This window comes from Dipodomys merriami, unplaced genomic scaffold (genome assembly GCF_024711535.1).
Source record: "Dipodomys merriami isolate MVZ:Mamm:240054 unplaced genomic scaffold, mDipMer1.0.p SCAF_128, whole genome shotgun sequence".
Lineage (NCBI taxonomy): Eukaryota > Metazoa > Chordata > Mammalia > Rodentia > Heteromyidae > Dipodomys > Dipodomys merriami.
The window spans coordinates 223,492-246,778 of NW_027202582.1; the positions used below are offsets into that span (position 1 = coordinate 223,492).

General features: G+C 39.3%; 1 protein-coding gene across 3 annotated transcripts; it reads left to right on the plus strand.

Annotated features, from left to right (window-relative positions):
- The first annotated feature begins 3,654 nt into the window (after positions 1–3,654).
- On the plus strand, positions 3,655–22,791 carry LOC138824231 (organic anion transporter 7-like). Of its 3 annotated transcripts, none has more exons than XM_070017910.1 (10): positions 3,655–4,209; positions 4,793–4,896; positions 6,470–6,624; positions 6,725–6,893; positions 8,399–8,522; positions 16,137–16,252; positions 17,191–17,405; positions 18,672–18,780; positions 19,491–19,694; positions 21,453–22,791. In XM_070017910.1, exons 1-10 carry the CDS (start codon positions 3,808–3,810, stop codon positions 21,511–21,513), a joined length of 1,659 nt encoding a protein of 552 aa, XP_069874011.1. In that variant the 5' UTR covers positions 3,655–3,807; the 3' UTR covers positions 21,514–22,791. The 3 variants fall into 3 exon arrangements, with proteins under 3 accessions (XP_069874011.1, XP_069874012.1, XP_069874013.1); XM_070017911.1 differs by having other exon boundaries at positions 6,794–6,893; XM_070017912.1 differs by lacking the exons at positions 6,470–6,624; positions 6,725–6,893.
- Positions 22,792–23,287: the final 496 nt, after the last annotated feature.

The window sequence follows — 23,287 nt, forward strand, 5'->3', positions numbered from 1 at the left end:
GAACACTGATAGTTTTTTTTCTCTTAAGATCTGAAATGTGGATAAGATGAGCACTCACCTCTTTAGCATAAAATAAATATTCATAGCTTGGGTAATTATGAGAGAAAAGTAAAAATACAAGTTTGGGAAGCAAAAAGTCAAATTGTATCTATTTGTAGATGTAATGTTATATTCAAGAAAACATAATTTTTAAATTCCTCTGAGAACTAAAAGTCACTTAAGTGAAAGAACACAAAAAATCAATCTATAAAAATCAATGCAATTTCTCTACACCAGCAACAACCTACCCAAAGAATGAATCAACAAAGCAACAGCTGTAAAAATATAAGATATTTAGGAATTAACTTGACTAAAAGGTAGCACTTCTATGATAAAATTGTTGAAACACTGATGAATAAAATGAAGATTTTAAAAAGATAACCTGTTATTCATGAATTTGAATTACCCCCAAAATGTATTGATTTGATCCTAACCCCCTCCAAACGTTTCCTTGGTTCCAGAATCAACAATAAAATCTGAATTCCAAAGTCTCTACAAAAAGCTATTACATCAGATGTAGCTTTAACTCAAACACTAGCCTTGAGGGATATAAAAGCTCATGGACAGGAACAGCAGCTACACTCTGAGTTCAGGCCCCAGGACCAGTGTGCACATGCATGCGCGCGGTCTCACACAAACATATATACATTCACACCTTTCAAAGAGTTACTTATATAGTAAAATAATTCTAGCTAATGGAAATAAAATTGTTAATAGATGTTTAGTCTTTTTCAATGACATTTTCTACTGTATTTTATCACCAACTCTTTCCAGTCCATTCTGCATTGAATATCATATATACATACAGACATGTAATATACACTCACATGTATATACAAATATAAACAGACATAGATATGAATGTGTATAAATACATAGATGTACACAAAAATATTTATAACAGAATAATTATGAATTTCATTGCTTACTAAATTATGAACTTCTTAAAATGTGTCTTAGCCAAGTGCCAGTGGTTCCCACTTGTAATCTTAGCTACCCAGACAGTGAGAGTAGAGAATCATAATCCAGTGTCAGACTGGGTAGAACACTATGAGACAGATTCTTACCTCCAATTAGCCAGAAAAGGCTAGACTGGAAACCATGGCTCAAGTTGAAAAGGACCAGACATGAGCAAGAAAGCAAGGTGAATGGATGAACCTAAAATACATCAAATTTGCAGTAAACCAAGCTCAGAGAGACAAATGGTTTTCTCTCATATGTAAAAGCTAGATATATCTAAAATATACTGAGCCACACAGTGAGATCAAAGGAGGATATTCTTAGGCGGGGAACACAAGGTACAGAGCCTATGTGCCTCTGATCATATTAAACAATATTTATTGAATGAACTCCAAGAAATGAAAACAAAAGTTTTTTCTTTGTTTTTGTTTTCTTTTTGTCTTGTTTGTTCATTTATCTGTATTTGGGAGGATAAGGGGGAGCACATAAATGGGGGGACAAAGGGTAAACAAATATAGCAGTGGTACTTACTAGATGCTATGTTGAAAATGAACGATAAAATTTGTGTGTGGGGACGGGAGGGAAAAACTGGGAGAGAGTGAGGGAAGAGATGACATTGTCCAAAAAGGTATGTACGCTGTACCTGACTTACATGACTGTAATACCTCTGTACATCACCTTTATAATAACAATTAAAGTATTTATATAAAGAAAGCCAACGGTTTGGGAAGGTGACTCAGTGGTAGAGTGCTAGCCTTGCATGCATGAGGCTATGCGTTCGATTCCTCAGTACGACATAAGCAGAAAGAGCCAGAAGTAATGCTATGGGTCTAGTGGTGGAGCATTAGCCTTGAGCTGAAGAGCTGAGGGACACAGCCCAGGCCCAGAGGTCAGGCCCCACGACGGACAACAAAAAAAAAGAGAGAGTATGAGTCCCTGAATTTAAGCTCTACACAAAACAAAAAGTGTGTCTGTAACTTACTCTATTAATGCTATTAGAACAGAAACTGAAATTACTATTTGAATCGATTAATTAAAAAAATTCTATGCAGTTAGAATTAGCTAACTTCTGGCATCATCCAGTATTACCACATGGAGAGAAACATAATTTCAAAAAAAAATTTTGCTATGGTTTGACCAGAAGCAGACAGTAAGTTATCAATAGGGAAGGAATTTTTTAAATTATGTATTTATTATCTTTAGTAGTATAAAAGTATTCAGCATGTCAGTTTCTGAGTATAATTCATCATGATCAGTAATATTCCTTTCATCATTCTCTCTCATCCCTCTCAACCTCATCCCTCCCCTCAATTTTCCTAGTTTCCTAGAATATGCATTAAATATGATGAATGCATTCTCTCCCACTTCTTGTGTGACTTTATCGACCTCCCTCCCTTTGACCTCTCCCATACACATCTCAAGTATTAGCTGTCTGGTATTCATTTTGTTAGACTGTGAGTTAGTGGTTCTAAAGCATTCCACCATTTCCATTCTCGAAAATCTAGTTATGTGTTTGCGTACATGTGCATATGATCCCATATGTTTTCCCTTAATATTTACCAATCAGACCTACCTTCCATATATGAAAAATAATATGCACCCTTTATTTCTCTGGACCTTACTTACGTCACTCATCATATTTTTTTCAGATCTTTTCATTTTGTTGCAAATGATGTAATATCATTCTTGCTTATGCTTGAGTAAAATTCCACAGCATATATATACTACCTTTTCTTGATCCATTCATCCATTGAGGGCATCTGGACTTGTTTCCATACCTTGGTTCTCCTGAGTAATGCAGCAGTGAACATGGTTGTGCATGCTGCTTTCCTGTATCCATATTTGTAATCTTATGGCTAAGGGCCTAAGAGTAGTATCAAAGGATCATAGGATAATTCTGTTTAATTTTTTTAGGAATCTCCAAACTGTGTTCCAGAGTGGTTACACTAGTTTACATTCCTACCAACAATGTATTAGGGTTCCTTTTTCCCCACCTCCATGCCAGCATTTGGTTTTGTCTATGTTCTTGATGTTGGCCATTTAAATGGGATGAAATGGAAACTCAGTGTTGTTTTGGTTTGCTAATTTCTCAACAGAAAGAATTGTACCTCAAGATTGTTTTCATGAGCTCTTTTTAATAAAATTCAGTCCTTTCAAAACATTTCCTGCCATTTAAGAAATATTGAAAATTATTTTAAAAATTAGTGGGCGCTGATGGCTCATGCCTGTAATCCTAGCTATTCAGGAGGCTGAGATCACGGTACAAAGCCAGTGTGGGCACAAAAGTCCATGAGACTTTTATCTCTAATGAGCTACTCAGAAAACTGGAAGTGGCGAAGTAGCTCAAGTGGTAGAGTGCTAGCTTTGAGCTGAAGAGCTCAGGGGCAGCACCCAGTCCCAGAGTTCAAGCCAACAAAAAAATAAAAAATAAAAATTTAAAGCACTTCACTTTGGAGTGTTATATATTTGTGAAAGACTACATATCAATAGTTGGTCTGTTCTGGTTTGTTACAGGGAACCTGGAGATCAATGTCCACAGGTGAATGTGAAACTTTGCTCAGGACACAATTATTTTCAGAAAGTTGATCTTTAACAGATAAAATTAGAAAAAGCCAACCAGTCAAACATTTCTGTGACTTGAAAAATAATCACGAGAGGATACTCATTCTGCCACCTGGCTACAGAAGAGAAAGGAAGTTGGTTTAGGACCAACCTCCCGTCATGTATCCCGTGAAATGTCACTAATTTTCCTTAAGCAGTCTAGATTTTATACTTTTGCCTCCCACTGGAGATATTTATTTAGCCCCAATGGCCTTTCAGGAAATTCTGAATCAAGTTGGAACCCTGGGAAGATTCCAGATCCTTCAGTTGGCTTTCCTTATCATATGTAATATCTTGTCTTCAACTCATGTTTCCTTGGAGAACTTCACGGCAGCCGTGCCTGAGCACCGCTGCTGGGTGCGCATCCTCGACAATGGCACGCTCTCTGACAATGGCACTGGGCTCCTCAGCCAGGAGGACCTCCTGAGAATCTCCATCCCACTCGACTCCAACCTCAGGCCAGAGAAGTGCCGGCGCTTTGTCCATCCCCAATGGCAGCTCCTCCACCTGAACAGCACCTTCTGGAACCTGAGTGAGGCCGAAACAGAGCCCTGTGTGGACGGCTGGGTGTATGACCGCAGCTCCTTCGTCTCCACCATCGTGACCAAGGTAGGAAGCTTCATTTTCAGGTTATGAGTTCAGGATTTGGGTGTTTAGAAATAACACAAATCCTTCCCACACTTTAAGGTGATTCTTCTTTCTTTTAGTCAGTATTGACAGCATCTTTATTAAGTATAAGACACATATACAATGAGTCTAATGAATTTGACAGTAGATAGTAAATAGACACTATTAATACAGTGCATGAGCAACTCATGTGTTTCATTATGAATGTTAGACTCAGTCCATGTTACACAAATGTGTTTATACATTAGCAACTTCCTGGAGATTGAGCAAATCTATATGCTCACAATGTTCTTTTAGGAGAATCATCTAGAGGATCTAATGTGATAGTCAGGATTCAGAAAATGCTTTAAGGTCCCCCAGTGAAGTCAACATGGATTAAAGGGGATCATTTCCATAGTAAACCTATTCGTTTAAAGGAAGTTTGCTGGAGACAGTTAAGTTTTAACCTAAATGAGAAAAGTCTTGTTAGGTTGAAAAAGGAAATGTGTAGGTCATGTTAGGCAGATTTGCTCAGATTACACTGAAAGACAATAAGCTCTGTTGTGCTCATTTCCTTCTCTTTCAGTGGGACCTGGTGTGTGAATTTCAATCACTGACTTCAATATGTAAATTCATATTGACACTTGGGATTTTGTTGGGAAACACACTATGTGGCCATTTAACAGACAGGTGAGTTTCTGGTTCACAGTACTCTCTGTTAGAGGACATGAAGATATTACATGGAAACTGGGCACTGATGGTTCATGCCTGTAATCCTAGCTACTCAGGAGCATGAGATATGAGGATGACAATTCAAAGAGAGTCCAGGCAGGAATGTCTGTGAGATTTATCTTCAATAAACTACTTAGAAAAAGCCAGAAGTGGTGCTGTGGCTCAAGTAGTAGTGTGCTAACTTCAGAAAAGAAGCTCAGAGACAGTGCCCAGGCCCTCAGTTCATGAATAAGCCAAACAAAAAGGAAATCTTAAATGCACACATTGGAGAAGCTTCAACTCAGAGTAAATTTGTCTGCCAGAAGTTCTTATGGTAAAAAAAAATCAGCCTGCCAAAAAATATCTTTGAACATTCAAAGAAACACGTGTCAAAAGTTTAGATGAACATGATCAGAAGGACAAAAGGCTTTAGTGCCCACAAGGACAAAGAGTAGTCTGCAAAATAAGGCTGGTAAAGTCACAGGTAAGGTAGAATGCTATATCTTTGCACAGTAGGAAACACACACACAGAGAAAACTATGTGAAAGACAGAGGATCAACATTCCCAAATTTCTGTATCATATTAATCAAATGTTTTCAAAAACAACCAGATCACAATGTATAAAGAAGAAAAATAGTCCACTCAAAGAAAACTATGCCCCAAGGTGTCTGAAGAAGCACAGACATCCATCTTCTTAGAGAAACACTTCCAAACAAGTATTTTAAGCATATTCAAAAAGATAAGCGAGAAGATGTATGAAGACATAAAGACATAACAATGTATGAAAAGTAGTAATATCAATACTAAGGGAGGAATTGTAGAGAGGCATGTACTACAATCTGAGATCAAAACTTGAAATGAATAGATTAAAATTGTCATTAGAGAGATTCAGTGGAAGCTGAGACCCAGTATAAGAATCCATAGATAGACATGAAAAAACAAAGCAGTAGAAATGATCAAGCAGTTAATGTCGGGTGCTGGTGTCTCATACCTGTAATCCTAGCTACTCAGGAGGCTGAGATCTGAGGATCATGGTTGGAAGCCAGCCTGGGCAGGAAAGCCCATGAGACTTATCTTCCGTAAACTACTCAGAAAAAGCCAAAGTGGTATTGTGTGGTTCAAGTGGTAGAGCACTAGCCTTGAGCAAAAGAAGCTCAGGGACAGCTCAAAGGCCCTGAGTTCAAGCCCCAAGGCCAGCAAAAAAAGAAAAAAAAAAGGTTATAAACAGTGCGAACTGAAGGATGTGTCAAATACAATTAGCCAGGTCTCCCAGGATTATCTCTCCTAAGTCAGCAAAACACAACAAAGAGCCATCCCCATGGCTTGGAGAATTGTGGTTCATAGCTAGGCAGGCAAGAACGTCCATGACACACATCTCCAATTAACCAACAAAAAGTCAGATGTGATTCAAGTAGCTTAGCATTAGCCTTGAACAACAACAAAGCCATTGCTGTTGGTTATTTCTGATTACTTGTAGTTTTAAGAAACTTTGTGTTTCTTTGTGCAACAGCTGTTCCAGTTCCCACCATCTAAGCTTTGTCTTTTCCTCAGGTTTGGAAGGAGGCTAATTATGATCATCTGTGTGCTGAATTTGGCCATTGCTGACACATGCGCAGCCTTTGCTCCCACCTTCCTCCTTTACTCTGTCCTGCGCTTTCTGGCTGGTATATCCATCCCAGTCATCCTAACAAACAGTACAGTGCTCAGTAAGTATGTCTTCCCACCATGTGCATTTTCCTCAACTTGAATGTGAACTTAATACTCTACTTTGGTTTGGAATGAAAATTCACTGGTGCTGTCTTTCAGGTGTAGAATGGACAGGACGCAAATTCCAAGCCATAACAGTGCTCTTATTATTATGTTCTACTGGCTTAGGACAAGTATTGTTGGGAGGCCTGGCTTATTTTGTTCGAAATTGGCAGATGCTTCAGCTTGCGCTGTCTATACCTGTCTTCTTCTTACTTCCATTCACAAGGTATGAGCTTTCTTTTTGAAGAGATCTTGAATGAAGGACACAAGAAATTCATTTGGATCCTTGATCAACTTCTGATATTGTGCTCTCCTTACTCATAGCAATGTCTGACTTGATCAATGGGACAAAAAGTTTTGTTAGGTAAAATTGAGGAAATTGAATTATGTTTGAAGTTACTATGTCAGCAAATTGCAACAGATGCAGTCATACTAAAAATTATTTATGAGATGAAATTCCTGTTTAAAGGAGGGTTCTAGGACTAAGATTGTGGCTTAGTGGTAGAGTGCTTGCCTAGCATTTATCAGGCCCTGGGTTCAATTCTTCAATAACACATAAAGAAAAAAAATTAAGTAAATATAGGAGGGTTCTGTAGTAGATAAAATATATCTCACAATATTCAAATTAGAGATTAAAACATTTTAGTGTAAGCACATACAAAATTCAGTATCGTTATAAAAAATAGTATAGGCTATTTGAATTTCAAATGTGAATGTGTTTACTCTAATTACTAGAATAAGTAACTGTATGACCCAAAAGTGGCTATGAATTGTCTCCTGAATGTTACAGATCTTCTTGGCTGTCCTTGCCAATACACTTAATTGGTAACATGGTAATAAAACGTTTGGAAATGTATTTTCCTTCATGAGGAAAACATTTGAGGATGGTATTTCTTTGTCTATGGTTTGAATTTGTATGTACGGTTGGGGAAAAAAACACGATGGTTATTGTCTTTGGAGGTGATATTAGGTGACAGAATTGAGACGCAAATGTCCCTCTAGTGCTGTTCAATTATGGAGCAATATGGATTCCTCAGTTGAAAACCATAGGCAGAATGGACAACTTACATCCTTTGTTTTTGGATCCTCTTCCTTTCCTCTCCTTAAAGAGACTTGAGAGAGTTAAAAAGGGCTATGGTGTTAGTTCAGGACAGAAAGCCTGTTGAGTTAGGAGTGATCCTCAGAAGTAACTGTAGATTTCATTAATACTGTGAGCAAAATCCAAATAAAAAGCATGTGTTCTTTAGCAAACTCATCCATTGTGACCTTTGTCGTCCACAAATCTTTGTAATTCTGTGCCCTCATTAAACTAAGGCCGGTTTATCTTGCTGATGTTCCAAAAGTTACCACAGCCATGAGAATCAGAACTGGCTCCCATCTGAATGAGACATTTAGTAAAAATTAATAATAATTAATTGGGGTATCCGTATTTCAGGGAAATATGAGTGTCCCTCATACTCCAGCTCTGTGAGCTGGGTAGTCAGTTTTCACAGAACTCACCATAGAGTCAGCATGACTCCAGGCCTGCATTCCCGGAAGCCCAGAGTATCATGTGCAGAGGTCATTTCCTGTTTCCCGAGGTATGATGACACATGACGCATGATGCTAGTTCTTGGTCCACCTGAATAAATGAAGGGATGAGAATGAAGGAGAAAGGAATCTGAAGGTTGAAGGGGGAGTGAAAGTGAGCGTGTGAGAGTTGACTACATTTCCATCATCGTCTTTGGTCAGGTGTCTGGCAGAGTCTGCTCGGTGGCTGATTAGCACCAACAAACCCCAGGAAGCCTTAAAGGAGCTGTGGAGAGCTGCGCGCATAAATGGAATGAAGAATTATAGAGACAAGCTAACTGTGGAGGTGAGTGAGATGGCTGTTGGTTATAAGACACAGGGAAGACATAGCCCAACATGTGTACTCCTTAGTGACAAAGAGGAACTGTGCTAAAAGCGTTGGACATGTATATTCTTATTTGAAAGAAGTTAAAAGCACTCTGACTATTTATTCCTTTCCCTTGAATGTAATTTATGAAACACCCACCACAGAATTTTATTGTTACATTTATTTAATTCAGTTACAGTGTTTCGAGTTAAATGCAGTTGTATATGGGATGCTTCCTTGAGCTATTTTCCTACCTGCCCCTGATGTCCTCTGAACAACTTCACCCTTCAACATAATTCAATGTTTAATTGAAAGATAACCTTGTTTGTTTTTTAATTATTACAATTTAATAATATATATGTATACATTTAGCCTTTGTATTCTGAATAAATATACATGTATTGATTATCGAATCATTCAAAGCTGCTAATTGGCCCCCAGCTAATTGACCAGCAGTGCTGCTGTGTCTCAAAGTGGTAGAACACTAGCTTTGAGGGAAAATGCTCAGGGGCATTGTATCTTATTTTTTGAAAAAAGCCACAGAGAATCTTTGAGTACGGAATGGGAAAGAGGTCTTGGCAGAAAGGTTGGAGCAAAAGGAGGAAACAGAAGAAACAGAACAAGAGTTATTTAAAACTGGGCTAACTAAACAGTAATATGGACAGAGGTCCTGAAATCTGCATTGCAAACACACACTTAGAAAATTCTCTCATCTCGGGGCTGGGAAGATGGCTCAGTTGTAGAGCGATTGCCTTTCATGCCTGAGGCCCTGGGTTCGATTCCTCAGCACCACATAAGTAATATATATATATATAAGACAACCGGACCCCCCATAAAAAGAAAGTACTCTCTCCTCCCAGGCATTTGGTTACAACCCAATGGCAGAGAGCCATTGTCTAAGACCTTGTGTGAACATCTCAAACCCCCCGCCCATCATTTGGTCTGAGAGAACACAGTAAGGATTGTGGGTGGGGGGGCTGTTGTTTATTTGTGTGCTGACTGGGAAATCTAACATAGCTGCACAGGAAAGCCAGAGAGGCGGGGAGCTCTGCGGGATTGGAAGCTAGTCAAAGTTGTACTGGGTGGTACAAATTGCTTCCCATCTGCGCAGTGGGCTGGGAGATGGACACACTGCAGGCTAGAGCTCATCCCATGGGGCATTCTGCATCTCTGGTGTACAGCTCAGTTTCCCTATAACCACACACTCTGGTTGGTAGAAAATACAGGAAGCTGAAGTAGCACACATACTGACCTCACCAAGCAAAGAAATAACAGTTGGGCCAGGAGCTGGTGGCTGATGCCTGTAATCCTAGCTACTCAGGAGGCTGAGGTCTGAGGATCACGGCTCAAAGCAAGACCAGGCAGGAAAATCTGTGAGACTCTTATCTCTAATAAATCCCCAGAAACCCAGAAGTGGTATAGTGGTTTAAGTGGTAGAGCATTAGCCTTAAGCTGAAGTGCTGAGGGACAGCACCCAGGCCCAGAATTCAAGTGCCATAACTGACAAAAGGGGAGGAAGGAAGGAAGAAGGAAGGAAGGAAGGAAGGAAGGAAGGAAGGACGAACAGTTGGTACTAATGAAGACATTGCTCTGTGGCTCATGAGATTAGCTTCCTTAAGGTGCCTGGAAGTCTAACACATTCTTCATCAAATTTTTCCCTTCTGTTTCTTCCTCCTTTTTCTTGATCGCTTAGTTATTTTATGTGTTAGCTGGTCCTGGGGCTTGAACTCAGGGCCTGAGTACTGTTTCCTGAGCTTTCTGCTAACACTTTATCACTTGAGCCACAGCTCCCCTCTGGCTCCTATGTTTTTCTTTTTTCCTTTTTTTCCTTTTTTTGTGTGTGGTTAATTGGAGATAATGGTCTCACAGACTTTCCTAACCTTGACCCTCTGATTTTTGTTTCCTGAATAGGATTATAGGTACAGGACACTGGTGTGTGGATTAATATATATGTGTCATGTATTTTTAAATTTAGATACGTATTATATGTAAATATAGAGAGAAATATATCCCCTCTTCTTCCTTCTTTCTTCCTCTCCTTCCTTCATTTTTATTTCTTTACATGTTTTTCTTTCTCTATTTCTTATTTTAATTTTACCCTCTTACAACTCTTTATTGTCATAGTTATGCATTGTTTGCTAAGTTTTATTATTCCTTTGTTTTTCATTGTCACTTTATTCTTATTGCATTTGTCTCTCTACTTACATTTCCTTCTTCTAAGTACATTTCCCACATCAGTGGCTTTTTTTTTCTCTCAGTTGTGGGGCTCGAAATCAGGACCTGAATGCTATCCCTGAGTTCTTCTGCTCAAGGTTAGTACTGCACCACTTTAAACCACAGGTACACTTGGAGTTTTCTGATGGTTAATTGAAGAAAAATGTCTTACCAACTATCCTTCCAAGGCAGGATTTATTTTGAGATCTCAGCTTCCTGAGTAGCTACAATGACAGACCTAGGCCAACATCACCTGGTTATCTGTTGCCGTTTTTATTTCTCAGTATTTCTTACACTACTGAGTACTGTAATTCCTCCTAATTTCCTTCCATTCCTACCCTTATTTGGTATATTTGTAGTCTTAATGTCTTTGTTTTTTTCCCCTTTAATTACTTAACATTGTGTTTCCCTATTGAGTATATCTGTCACTTGTAGTTGTTACAGCAGATAATTCTCTCGCCTCTCACTGGAATTGGGTCCTTTACCACTTGGAGCAAATGAGCAGCTAATGAGCGACACCCCTAGTCCAGTAGTAAAAAATTATACCTGAAACCTGCTATCAATCCCTGCCCAGTCATTGGAAATATGTCAACTGAAAAACTTAGTGGATACAAAAATTTCCAATCTAATATGGACAAAAATGCACATCACAAAGTAGAAAAAAATTGGAAATATGAAAAATTGTCAACATGAAGCCTCCAAAAGTCAACCAACTCACAAATAAACATCTGAATGAATCAAAAGAAAACATGAATAAATAATTCCATGAAAGAAGGAAAACAAATCATCTACAAAATGAATGTAATAAAGTAATAATTCTGAAACAGCTTCAAATTTGTCTTATGAAGACAAATAAGAAACCCATTTAAGAGCCTCCATACAAATTGGATCAGAAGAATACAGATTTCCAGGTCTTGTAGATAAGTTGGTACCTTCAGGTCATTGGACAACAATAAAGAAAAACACACAACATACAAGAACTCCATTTAAAGGCCAAACAACAAATCATGAGCATATAACAAGGAGAAGATGTGCAAGTTGAAACCATAGAACACATTTAATAAAACAATACCAAGACATTCTACCAGTTTTGGGTAGGATGGTTATCAATGGACAAAGGGCTTTTAGGACACCAAACAGACATGACAAGAAAAGAACTTCCCATATCATAGTGTAATTAAAGGTGTTACATAAACAAAACAAGGAAAAACTATTGAGGGCTTCAAGAAAAGAAATGTCAAAGCCAGGCGCCAGTGGCTCATGCCTGTAATCCTAGCTACTGAGGAGACTGAGATCAGAGGATCACAGTTCAAAGCCAGCCCAGGTAGGAAAGTCCATGAGACTCTTATCTCTAGTAAACTACTCTGAAAACCAGAAGTGGCACTGTAGCTCAAGTACCAGAGCACTCGCCTTGAGCTGAAGAACTGAGGGATAGCATACAGGTCCAGAGTTTGAGCCCCACAACCAACAAAAAGAAAGAAAGAAAGAAAGAAAAAGAAATATCAAGTCATTATATAAATGAAGTTCACACTTATGAATGCCTTCAGTAAAAATTCAGGGAAATCAGGAATAATCTGTTGAGAAAACTCAATGTCTTGGGAAAACAAGAACAGACCAGTTCCAAAATTAGTAGAAATATAGGAAGAATCATGATCAGAGATAAAATTAATGAAATGGAAGCAATAAATATATGAAGGGACAGATGAAATACAGTTTTGATTCTTTGACAGAATAAATGTAATGGACAGACTCTTGACAAAACTGAGCACCAAAAAAATGAGAAAACACATTAAAAAATTGGAGACAAAAATGCTGTGGCTCATGCCTCTAATCCTAGCTACTCAGGAGGCTGAGATCTGAGCATCACGGTTCAAAGCCAGCCTGGGCAGGAAAAAACATGAGACTCTTTTATCTCCAATAAACCGCCAGAAAACCGGGCTCAAGCAGTAGAGTGCTAGCCTTGAGCTGAAGAGTTGAGGGACAGTGCCCATGCCCAGAGCTCAAGTTCCATGACCAACAACAACAACAACAACTAATCAACCTAAATAGATCAATAATGTGCAAGAATTATCAGAGTTAGAAAAAAAACTCCCAAGAAATTAAAGCCCAATTGAATAGAGTCACTATTTCATTGTATGCACTCATTAAAAAACTAACATCAATATTCCCCAAACTATTTCATAAAATACAAATTATTACCTTCAAGTTTATTTTACATATTTTATATTGCTCTGATTCAAATAGATAAGGGCATAAAACAAAAGAAATACTACAGGGAAATTTCCATGATGAGTATAGATGAAAACTTGTCAATAAAATTCTTGTAGCTAGGTACCAGTGGCCCATGACTGTCATCCTAGCCAATCAGGAGGCTGAGATCTGAGGGCTGAGGTTCCAAGCCATCCAAGGCAGGAAAGCTGTGAGACTCTTATCTCTAATTAACCACCAAAGAGTCAGGGTTCAAATGGTAGAGCCCTAGCCTTGAGCAAAAATGCTAAAGGGTAGTACCCCTGAGTTCAAGCCTTAGTACTGGCACACAAAAAAATTCTTGCAAACCAAATTGAGAAACAATTTACAACATGATAAATTGTAATCAGATAGGCTTCATTTCAAAATGTAAGAATGGCTAGATAAATTTGAATTGATAAATATAATAAAGGGCATAATCAAATGCATTGTAACATAGATATCTCCACTTGGGAAAAAAGCCTCTGAAAAATCTAATATCCTTTTCTGAAAGAATCCCCAAAGAGAGTAGAAATATAGTTTCCCCTTCAAAATACTAAAAGCAATGCATGATAGACCTATAATCAATAAAATCAAATCCTCTAAAACCAGGAATGAAATAATGATGACCTCTAGGCATTGATAGCTCACACTTGTAATCCTAACTAGCTACTCAGGAGACTAAGATCTGAAGATCCAGGATCAAAGCCAGCCCAGGCAAGAAAGTCCATGAGACTTCCTTCCAATTAACCACCAGAAAACCAGAAGAGGTGCTATAGCTCAAAATGGTAGAGTGCTATCCTTGAGGAAAAAAAGCTCAGACACAGCACTCAGGCCTTGAGTTGAAGTTACAGGACAGGTGTACACACACACACACACACACACACACACACACACACACACACACACATAAACAAAACAAAAAGATGCTGGACATCAATGGCTCATCCCTTTAATCTTAGTTACTCAGGAAACTAAGATCTATGGATTGTGATTCAAAACCAGCCCAGTCTATGAGACTTTTTATCTACAAGTAATCATCAAAATGCCAGAAGTGGAGCTGTAACGTAAGTGGTAGAGCACTAGCTGTGAACAAACAAGCTCAAGAACAACACGCAGGCTTTTATTTCAAGCTTTAGGACTCTATATATCTCTCTGTCTCTCTGTCTCTCTGTCTCTCTGTCTCTCTGTCTCTCTGTCTCTCTCTCTCTCTCTCTCTCTCTCTCTCTCTCACACACACACACACACACACAGTAGATTAAAGATGTTCATGTAAACCCTTAAATTTGAAACTACTAGGGGAAAACATAAAGAACCTGCTTTAAGATAAATTACAATTCAAATATAATTTCAGACAATTACAGTGCAAACAATTGACATTTATTTTAATTAGTTGAAATCTATCATCTGAAATACTTTAATATCTCAATTTTTAAGTGAGTAAACAATACAAAATAACCCCAGCATACCTTGATATATTATTCTAATATTGGATGTGTTTGAAGGCTGGACTCATATTCTCTACAGCCAACAGATGGCCCAGGTTTAAGGTATCCTTGGAGCCCATTCTCAAAGTAATAATAATAATAATAATAATAATAATAATAATGGCAGTCGAGGGCTTTCACGCCCAGATGTGGAAGATATCACCGCAATTCCTCCCTAATGAATTTAGGCCCAATACTTTGTTGAAGAGGCTGTTGGGCTACAAGCTGGAAGTGTTTGGTGGTGGTAGGGTTAGAGCTCAGTGCTTCATGCTTCTTTGGCATACTCTCTTCTTCTGTCTACCACTTGGGCTATCCTCCATCCTCGCTTTTTGAGGATTATCTTCAAGATTCAGTCTCATGGGCTTTTCTTCCTAAGATGCCCAGAAATTATGATCCTGTAAATAAATCTATGACTCCTAAGTAACTAGTATTACTATGCCCAGCTCAAGAAGTCATTCCTGATAGTGTAAAAATCTAATTTAGGATAGTATCTTTTCTTTACAGTACCTCATCAGATATTCTCTCCATGATTTAACTGTTTTATTTGTAGAGGTGGGATGGCAATGTAGCTAATATTTTGTAGGAAGCATTAACTAATAAGAGCCCTGAGCACTACTGGAAATAGTACTGATATACACTCACATCTGCAATAATACCCCTCAGAAAATTATTCTTTTTTTCCCCAAACTGAAAGATATAAGGATTTCTACAACAGGCAACAGTAGAAAATCAAGTTTATTTTTCACATCCTCATACTTATCAAGTGTATATTGAACACTGGACTATAAAGTTTCATTCTTCATATTTTTCTCTAACATACTCTTCTTTTCGTTATCTTTTCTTTTCTTTTTTTTCTTTTTCTATCTTTTCTTTTCTTTTTTTTTTCTTTTGTGAGTCATGGGGCTTGAACTCTGGGCCTGGGTGCTGTTCCTCAGCTGTTCAGCTCAAGGTTAGCGCTCTAACTCTTGAGCCAGTACTGGTTTTCTGGTGGTTTACTGGAGATAAAAATGTTTATTGGAGATAAGTGTATCTTGCCTGGACTGGCTTTTAACTGTGATGCTCCAATTTCAGCCTCCTTCTGTCTCCTGCTTAGTTTTTCCTCACTGGAAAAGTTCCCTGAGCTTCCTTTACCCTCTGTGTTACCCTTCTTGCCACGTTTATTCCTGACATTTCTGTGTGTGTGTGTGTGTGTGTGTGTGTGTGTGTGTGTGTGTGTGTGTGCGCGTTCACGGGCCCGTGCGTGTGCGCGCGCTCGCACACGCACGTACCTGTCCTGAGCTACAACGTAGAGCCTGGAAACTGTCACTGAATTATTTTTCACTTAAGGGACTTGAACTCAGGCCTTGAGCTCTGTTCTTGGGCTGTTTTACTCAAGGCTAGCTCTCCACTGCTTTCAGCCACAGCTCCACAGCTCCACTTCCACTTTTTGAATGGTGAATTGGAGATAAGAGTCTCACAGGCACTTTCCTTAGATCTCAGTCTCCTTAGGAGCTAGGATTACAGATGTGAGCCATGATTTTCCATCTGCCATTTATTTTTTAATGTCTACATTTTCCCACTGCACAGAAAGGCTTTGCATTGAATTTGTCCTTTGTGTTAGCCTGGTGCTCCCTCTAATGCCTAACAGTTTCTGACAACTGAAGAGTTTCTGTTCTTGTGGTTGAAGGTGGTGAGAGCCACCATGAAGGAGGAGCTAGAGGTGGCAAAGAAAAGAGCTTCTCTGCGCGACCTGCTCCATGCTCCTGCCCTGTGTAAGCGGATCTGTCTCTTGGCCTCTGTGAGGTAGGCTTCTTACTGTTCCCATTTCAAGAGGCGTGATTTGTATTTCTCCTGTTCAATGGCTTAATATTTGGGAGTGGTCGATTTAGAGATAAAAGGCAGGGGCAACATGCCCACAATTGCTATGGCTAGGTGTACCCAAAGGTTTTAAAGACACCAATATAAAACTATTTACGTTTATCATGATTATATAACAATGATAACATATTATGTTCATGTTTATGTTTGTCATATGACATGCTATGCTTGTCACCAGAGATTGATGCTGAGAAATTTAATCACAACTAGATTTTGATTCTGAGTTTTCTGTTGCTTAGTTTCCATTACTCTAGGTAAATTTTTGAACAGGTAAGTGAATATATACAGATATAGATATTTTAACAAATATTTATATATATAAGCTTAAGCCATTCACTTAGAACAATATAAAGGAAAAATATCCATCTGGTCCTCAAAACTGCCCTTTGCTCTCCAAAACGGTTAACAACAATGAAGGGCTCTATCAGCATACAACTACTTTATGATGATTTTTTAAAAAATACTCACTAGTAGCTGAGCACGAGCAACTCAGTATCCTAACAACGCAGGAGGCTGAGATCACAGTTCAAAGACAACCTGGGCACGTTCTTATCTCCAATTAGCCAAAAAGCCAGAAGTAGAGCTGTGGCTGAAGTGTCAAAGCTCCAGCTTTCAGAGAGGAAAGAAAAGGAAAACCCAAGAATATTGCCCAGGTCCTGAGTTCAAGCTCCCAAACTGGAAAATAATAATAACAATAATTATAAGCATTATTATATTTATAAAAATGATAACCACTTGCAAGGAAATACTTTGATAAAATATTATGCCTTCATTCGTTTTCAAAAATTATCTGCACTAATGTTGCTGTAATCAATAGGAAATAGTCTGTAAACTTTATATGTTTTACTCTCTGTTCACTACAGATTTGTAATAAACTTGCTCACTTATGGCTTAATACTCCACCTCCAGAACTTGGGAAGTAATACTTTTCTGCTGCAGATTCTCTTTGGTGCCCAGAGCATCCCAGCTAATTGTATAACACTTATTGTACTGAATCACCTGGGCCGTCGAATAAGTCAATTTCTTTTCATGTCCTTTATGGGGACCTTCATTCTGGCTACTGCGTTGGTGCCTCAAGGTAAGGAAAACACACAGAGTAGAAAAGAAATATCTAACCAATTTTCTCAAGGGTTCATAGATGATGTATTTCTGTAATTGTAAAAATAGAGTTCCAACAATTCCCAGTGAACAATCTAGGCATTTAGCTGACATTCTGACATTCAACAGCAGGGAGAGATTTCCTTCATTACAGTTGATATGTATGTAGGTACAGCTGTCATTTCTGCCAGCTTTCCTCTAGGCCAGCAATAGACATATTAGGTCTACATCTTGTATTTTGGTCCTACTAAGACCATACTACACTGTCCCTTCCTCTGTCCAGCTCTGTCTTCTTATTTGCTCTTCATTGACAATTCATATTTCCTAAACTCTGTTTATCCACTTAGAATATCATCACAGGGCACCATTTATGTAAATTCAGTTTGGAGAATTATCTTGTTAGAAAGTAGATACTACTTGTCTTCAAATAAAGAAGAAATACAAGTAACAGTTACAGATCGATCACCTCAGACTAACTTAGAGTCAATTTTACAAAATCAAGTGGACATATGTAATGAGAAAGAAAAGTGCAGGTGGTCACCATGTTTTTCTGAACTCAAGAATAGTAGTGTGTTTTGTAACATCCCAAACTGATAGGCTCAGATCCTCTTACATGTCAGCCTGGACTTCAGTGTGCTGCTTTGCCTCAATAATGACTCCAATGTCTCATGCTCTCCTATTGTGGAGAAAACTATTGTTTCTAAACTCTGAAATTCTTACTAAAAGAAGCCCTTAATCAAGATTCTTGACCCATTATCATAGATCTAGCTACTCTCCAGGCTTTCCATCCGTGTAGGACTTGCACAGTACTAACCTCGTGTTGTGGGCACATGGGTCATGGCTGTAAACTCCTTGAGGGCCAAGATAGATCCTGCACACACCCTCAGCAGTCTCTCACATGACAGTTCAACATTATGCTAAGGACAGAGGTGACACTGGACAGAAAAGAGAAAAGTGAACTCTGCTTCAATTCGTCAACCTCTGTCCCTCTTTAGCAAATGTCACAGATGCAAGGAGACTTGGGTACAATCATTCATAATCAGTGATCCATCCTAAACCAAGCTGTGTAGAGAAGGCACATTTCTCACTTGTTATCCACTGCAGGAACTCTGCCTCTGTTTAGTTCCTCTGTGATACACTTTAAGCCTGTACACAATTCCAATCAAGGTGTTTGCCATTATGAGCAGGGAATGCTGGTTGTGGCAGCTGGGACTTCCTGACTCTCTCTGGTTCTTCCTCTCTCCAGAAATGCAAACCCTCCGTCTGGTTCTCTCAACTCTGGGAGGAGGACTTCTATATGCTACCACTACTTGTTCTGTAACCCATGCACAGGAACTAGTCCCCACCGTAATCAGGTACAGAACCTCATCTGTTTGCTGTTAGGATCAGACCTTTCTCAGCACCTTCATTCTTCAAACTAAGTTAAAAAATAAATAAGTAAAAGAACGGGATATTTTGAAAAGGCAAATCATTGCAATGAAAACAACTCCAGCCACAGTTGAGTGAAAGCTTGTTTTTGCCAAGATACTGTGAAATCCACTGAATGTATCGTTCCTCTAGGCCTCTTGCAATCTTGCTGTTGTTTAGATTTTTTTTTTTTGGTCAGTTGTTGGGCTTGAACTCCAGGCCTGGGCACTGTCCTTGAGCCTCTTTGAGCTCAAGGCTTAGGCTCTACCCTTGAGCCACAGTGCCACTTCCAGTTTTTGAGTGGTGAATTGGAGAGAAGAGTCTCATGTGGACTTTTCTGCCCAAGCTGGCCTTGAACCATGTTCCTAAGTACCTAGGATTAGAGGCATGAGCCATTGGTGCCCCACTCCTGTAATCTTTGGTATTACTTAAAAGTAGATGCCATGAAGAGTGGCATTGCTAAATGATACACAGATGTCTATGTATGCTGTGAGGAAATGCTAGCAACGCAACAGGAATTTCAAAGGCTAGAGTCAGTCCACAATCTCCATATGTCTAAATACACTGCTTCCTCAATCCCATAACATAAGTCACAAGTGCCACAGTCCACGTGAGTATTTTTAACATGTTATTTCTGTATTGTGCTTTGTGCTCTAAGGGCCACAGCCTTAGGAATCATTGGAATTGCTGGTAGCCTTGGGTCCTCACTGGCTCCCCTGTTGATGATTCTCGCAGTTTATTCTGCTCCCTTGCCCTGGATCATCTATGGTGCCTTCTCTGTTCTTGGTGGCTTTATAGTCCTCCTCCTTCCTGAAACCAGGAAACAACCACTGCCCGACTCCATCCAAGATGTGGAAAATGAGTGAGTTAAACTTCTGGCTGTTCCTCACGACGTCCTGTGCTATGGGTCTTGGAAGAGGAAGGCCAAACACCATTCAGGGCCATGGTTTCCCAACAGACTTAGAGAGGCTGTTTCTAACCAGTCAGTGCCATTGGTACAGGAAGTATCATATCCATTATGGTTTAGTTTCATCTTATCCATTTAAGTATTTTGTGGTAGTTTTTGCTTGTCCCAGAAGGCTTTCTAGATTACACACAGAGTAACAGCAAGACAAGTACTAAGTAAGGGAAATTTCCTTCTCCCCTATACATCCCAATATGACCCTATCCATTTAGTGTTGGAAGCATACCCCTCTAGTGTCACAAAATGAATAGATACCCAAAAGATAGAGTTTGTCAAGGCATTTTACTTCTGAATACAAGGGTGATCTGCCACTCTCCCCAGAGTTAGGCCGGTGCCCTGGGCAGAGTGGCCAGCTCAGTTTGGCCTAACCCAAAGGGTAATGCTGCCCCTTCTCCTTTTGCTAAGGAGTCAGGCTCACATTTTCTTTACAATCGGTTATCAGGGTGATGGGGTAATAAATACAGGAAGTTAGAGAACACTCTAGGCATCAGTGAAAGAACGCTGCTAGGGAATGGGCAAAGGTATACATTGTTCTCATCACAGCTGGCTGGAAATAGGGTTGGGAATAGGGACACTGCTGATGGGCACAGTTGGAGGAGGCTGGTAAGTCAGCACAGAGTTCCCACTTTAAGGAAGAATGTCTAATCTTCAACTCCATTGGTAAAGACTCCTAATTTTGACATTGCTGGCTGTTTACAAACAAAAGGTTGTTACAATTGAAATGAACAAGCAAATAATTCCAGAATATATTAGTATAAAATGGTGACTGGTTATAAGATGGTGACTGGTTATAAGATGGAGACATTTTAGTGTGATTGCAGAGGTTGCTTTTCTCACACCAAATATGGTACATTCAGGCAGATAATGAACATTAGCACCCTATAGAACCTTCTAGATGCTGGAACCCCTCATCCCAGAAGTGGTTATAAGATGCTTGAAGTCAGCATTTCCTGTAGCTTCAGATCTGCTCCATCACTTGGGGCAGATCACAGAAAGCTCTAGAGAACCTCTGGCAAATGACTATGTAGCATTGGGGAATCGTCTAATTGTGTGTTTGTGCGATTCATTGTGAATGAAGGTATTCACAAAAGAGAAGAAGGGAGTGGTAAATAAAGGGTTTCTTTTTGTTGTTGTTGTTGTGCTTGAACTCAGGGTCTTGGCACTGTCCATGAACTCTTTTGCTCAAGATTAGCACTCTACTACATTGAGCCACAGCACCACTTCCAGTTTCGAGCTAGTTAATTGGAGCTAAGGGTCTCAACAACTTTCATGCCCAGGTTGGCTTTGAAATGGGATCCTCAGAACTCAGCCTCCTGAGTAGGTAAGATTACAGGCATGAACCACCAGCACTCAGCTATAAAGGGTTTAAAAATGAAGAATGAGGAGGATTTTGACTTTGGTATACATCCCAATTTTCCCAACAACCCACTCCTCTTGGACTATGTGAAAATGTGTACAATTTGTAGTAGAAATGACCAGAACTGCCTTTGCAAATACTTCCAGAGAGACTGGTTTCGAATCTTTAGACAAGGCCTTGATATGGCCAAGGCCGAGACATGAAAGATAAGCTTTTCCTAAAGAAGGCATGAGATATGTGTTTTCTTGGTGTCTTTTCACTTACATGTGGCCTTGCTGTTTCTCTTGTATCTTTTCCAGGAGGAAAGGCTCAAGACAAGCAAAGCAGGAAGATACCGTCCTCAAAGTAACGCAGTTTTAAGCAGTTCTGGTAATTGTCCTAGATCTACTGAAAGAGCAAGAAAAAGGAAAAACAAATTCAGTATTCTTCCCACGTACTAGTAAATGTTTTTTTTTAATGAAGTGACATATTAGAAAACATGGATCACATTTAAATGTTTGACACTGAATTAGAAAACATGGATCACATTTAAATGTTTGACCCGGAACTACTGTCTATATAATAGCTAGTTTAATCAGAATCAGACAGTTGAAGGAAACTGGAATGTCTTGAATGGAATCCTGATAGGAAATACTTTTATAGCTATGTATTGCTTTTCCAGGTGAGGTGCCGTTAATTCAGCTTTGAGTGGCTGTGACAAAACACCTGAGAAAGCTCACTGAAAAGGGGCAAAGTGTTATTTAGGGCTTTTAGTCCATAGACCCTTGACTATTCAGGCCCTGTGCAGACATCTCCCCCCCTCCTGCATAATCCTCTGCCCAGTGTCTGTGTTACCTAGGTAACTGGAATACTTGGTAGCAGTCACCTCCCCTCCTCTGAGGTCACATCCTGGGCTGCCCAGGTCATGCCTCCGTGTAGAATGTGAGTGAGACCCAGGCTTTCAGTTCTCATCCAAATCCAGTGTTTCTATACCTTTCCCAAAGCTGGCCACACCTTCCCCTGCCCCCCAGTCTCTTGGCCTAGATAAGTCCTGGCCCTGTGGTGGCAGGCCCCTTTTCAGCGCTGTGCTTCTCCACCATGCAAGTGGGGAAGGCAATTTGGAATAAGTAACTTCTCTTCCTGCCTGGATTCCACAGTGGTGGTGTCATTCATTGGGGGCCTACTTTAATTTTCCTTACAGTTATACTGTTTCAGAGCTTTGGGGAGGTTGTACCTCATAACAGAAGGGTGTCCTGGAGAAAACCTGTTGAAGTCATTGTGGGCATGAAGGCTAGAAGTAGGAAGGGCCGGGAGAGGGAAAGAGAGAGAGTTGGAGGGAAATAAAAAGAAAGAGTGATTGCAAGGCAAAGAGAAAAGGGAAATACAAAGAAAGAAAGAAACAAAGAAGGAAGGAAGGAAAGAAAGAAAGAAAGAAAGAAAGAAAGAAAGAAAGAAAGAAAGAAAGAAAGAAAGAAAGAAAGAAAGAAAGAAAGGATGAAAGAAAGAAAGACGGAGGGAGAGAGAGGAAGGGAGACCGCAAAGGAAGGAAGGAAGGGAGGGTGAGGAGAGTCAGTGAGTGTTGTAGGGAAGTAAAAAGAAGGGGAGATTAAAAGGCAGAGAGAAGGGATATACAAAGAAAGAAAAAAGAGAGGGAGGGAGGGAGGGAGAGAGAAAGGAAGGGAGGAAGACAGAGCAAAGGAAGGAAGGGAGGGAAAGAAATGAAAAGGAAGGCAGGTAAATCTGTGGATGTACAAAAAATGTAAATATCCTTTTATTATTAATATAAAGAAATGCAAAATTAAAAAGTTTTCATGTCTATGTTCATCAGAAGTGTTGATCTTTTTGTGTTGTGATCTTATACAGTTTTGCTATCAGAATAATAAGTCGCATAATGGGCCGATAGCTTATTCCCTTCCTGTTTTATGAAAGGGACATATCTATTAGCTCTTTAGAAGCTAGTATAAATCTGCAGTAAACTTGCCTAAAAAATTACTATTGGTTCCTGTTAAGAATGAAATTGAAACATAATAGCTGTTACCAACAGATAGCAATCTGGATAAATTCCACCTTGTGTTCAATAGTAAATTGTAATTATACTATAAACTCAATTTGTTAATTATTTCCTTTCTGTAATACTTCAAAACTTTCTGGATTT

What these genes read in the sequence shown, in the direction of transcription:
- LOC138824231 (XM_070017910.1), top strand. Translation starts at nt 3,808, where the DNA reads ATGGCCTTTCAGGAAATTCTGAATCAAGTTGGAACCCTGGGAAGATTC. An exon ending in TGTGGCCATTTAACAGACAG is followed by an intron (nt 4,897 to 6,469) that starts GTGAGTTTCTGG and finishes TCTTTTCCTCAG; the next exon opens with GTTTGGAAGGAGGCTAATTA. An exon ending in CTAGTCCCCACCGTAATCAG is followed by an intron (nt 18,781 to 19,490) that starts GTACAGAACCTC and finishes TTGTGCTCTAAG; the next exon opens with GGCCACAGCCTTAGGAATCA.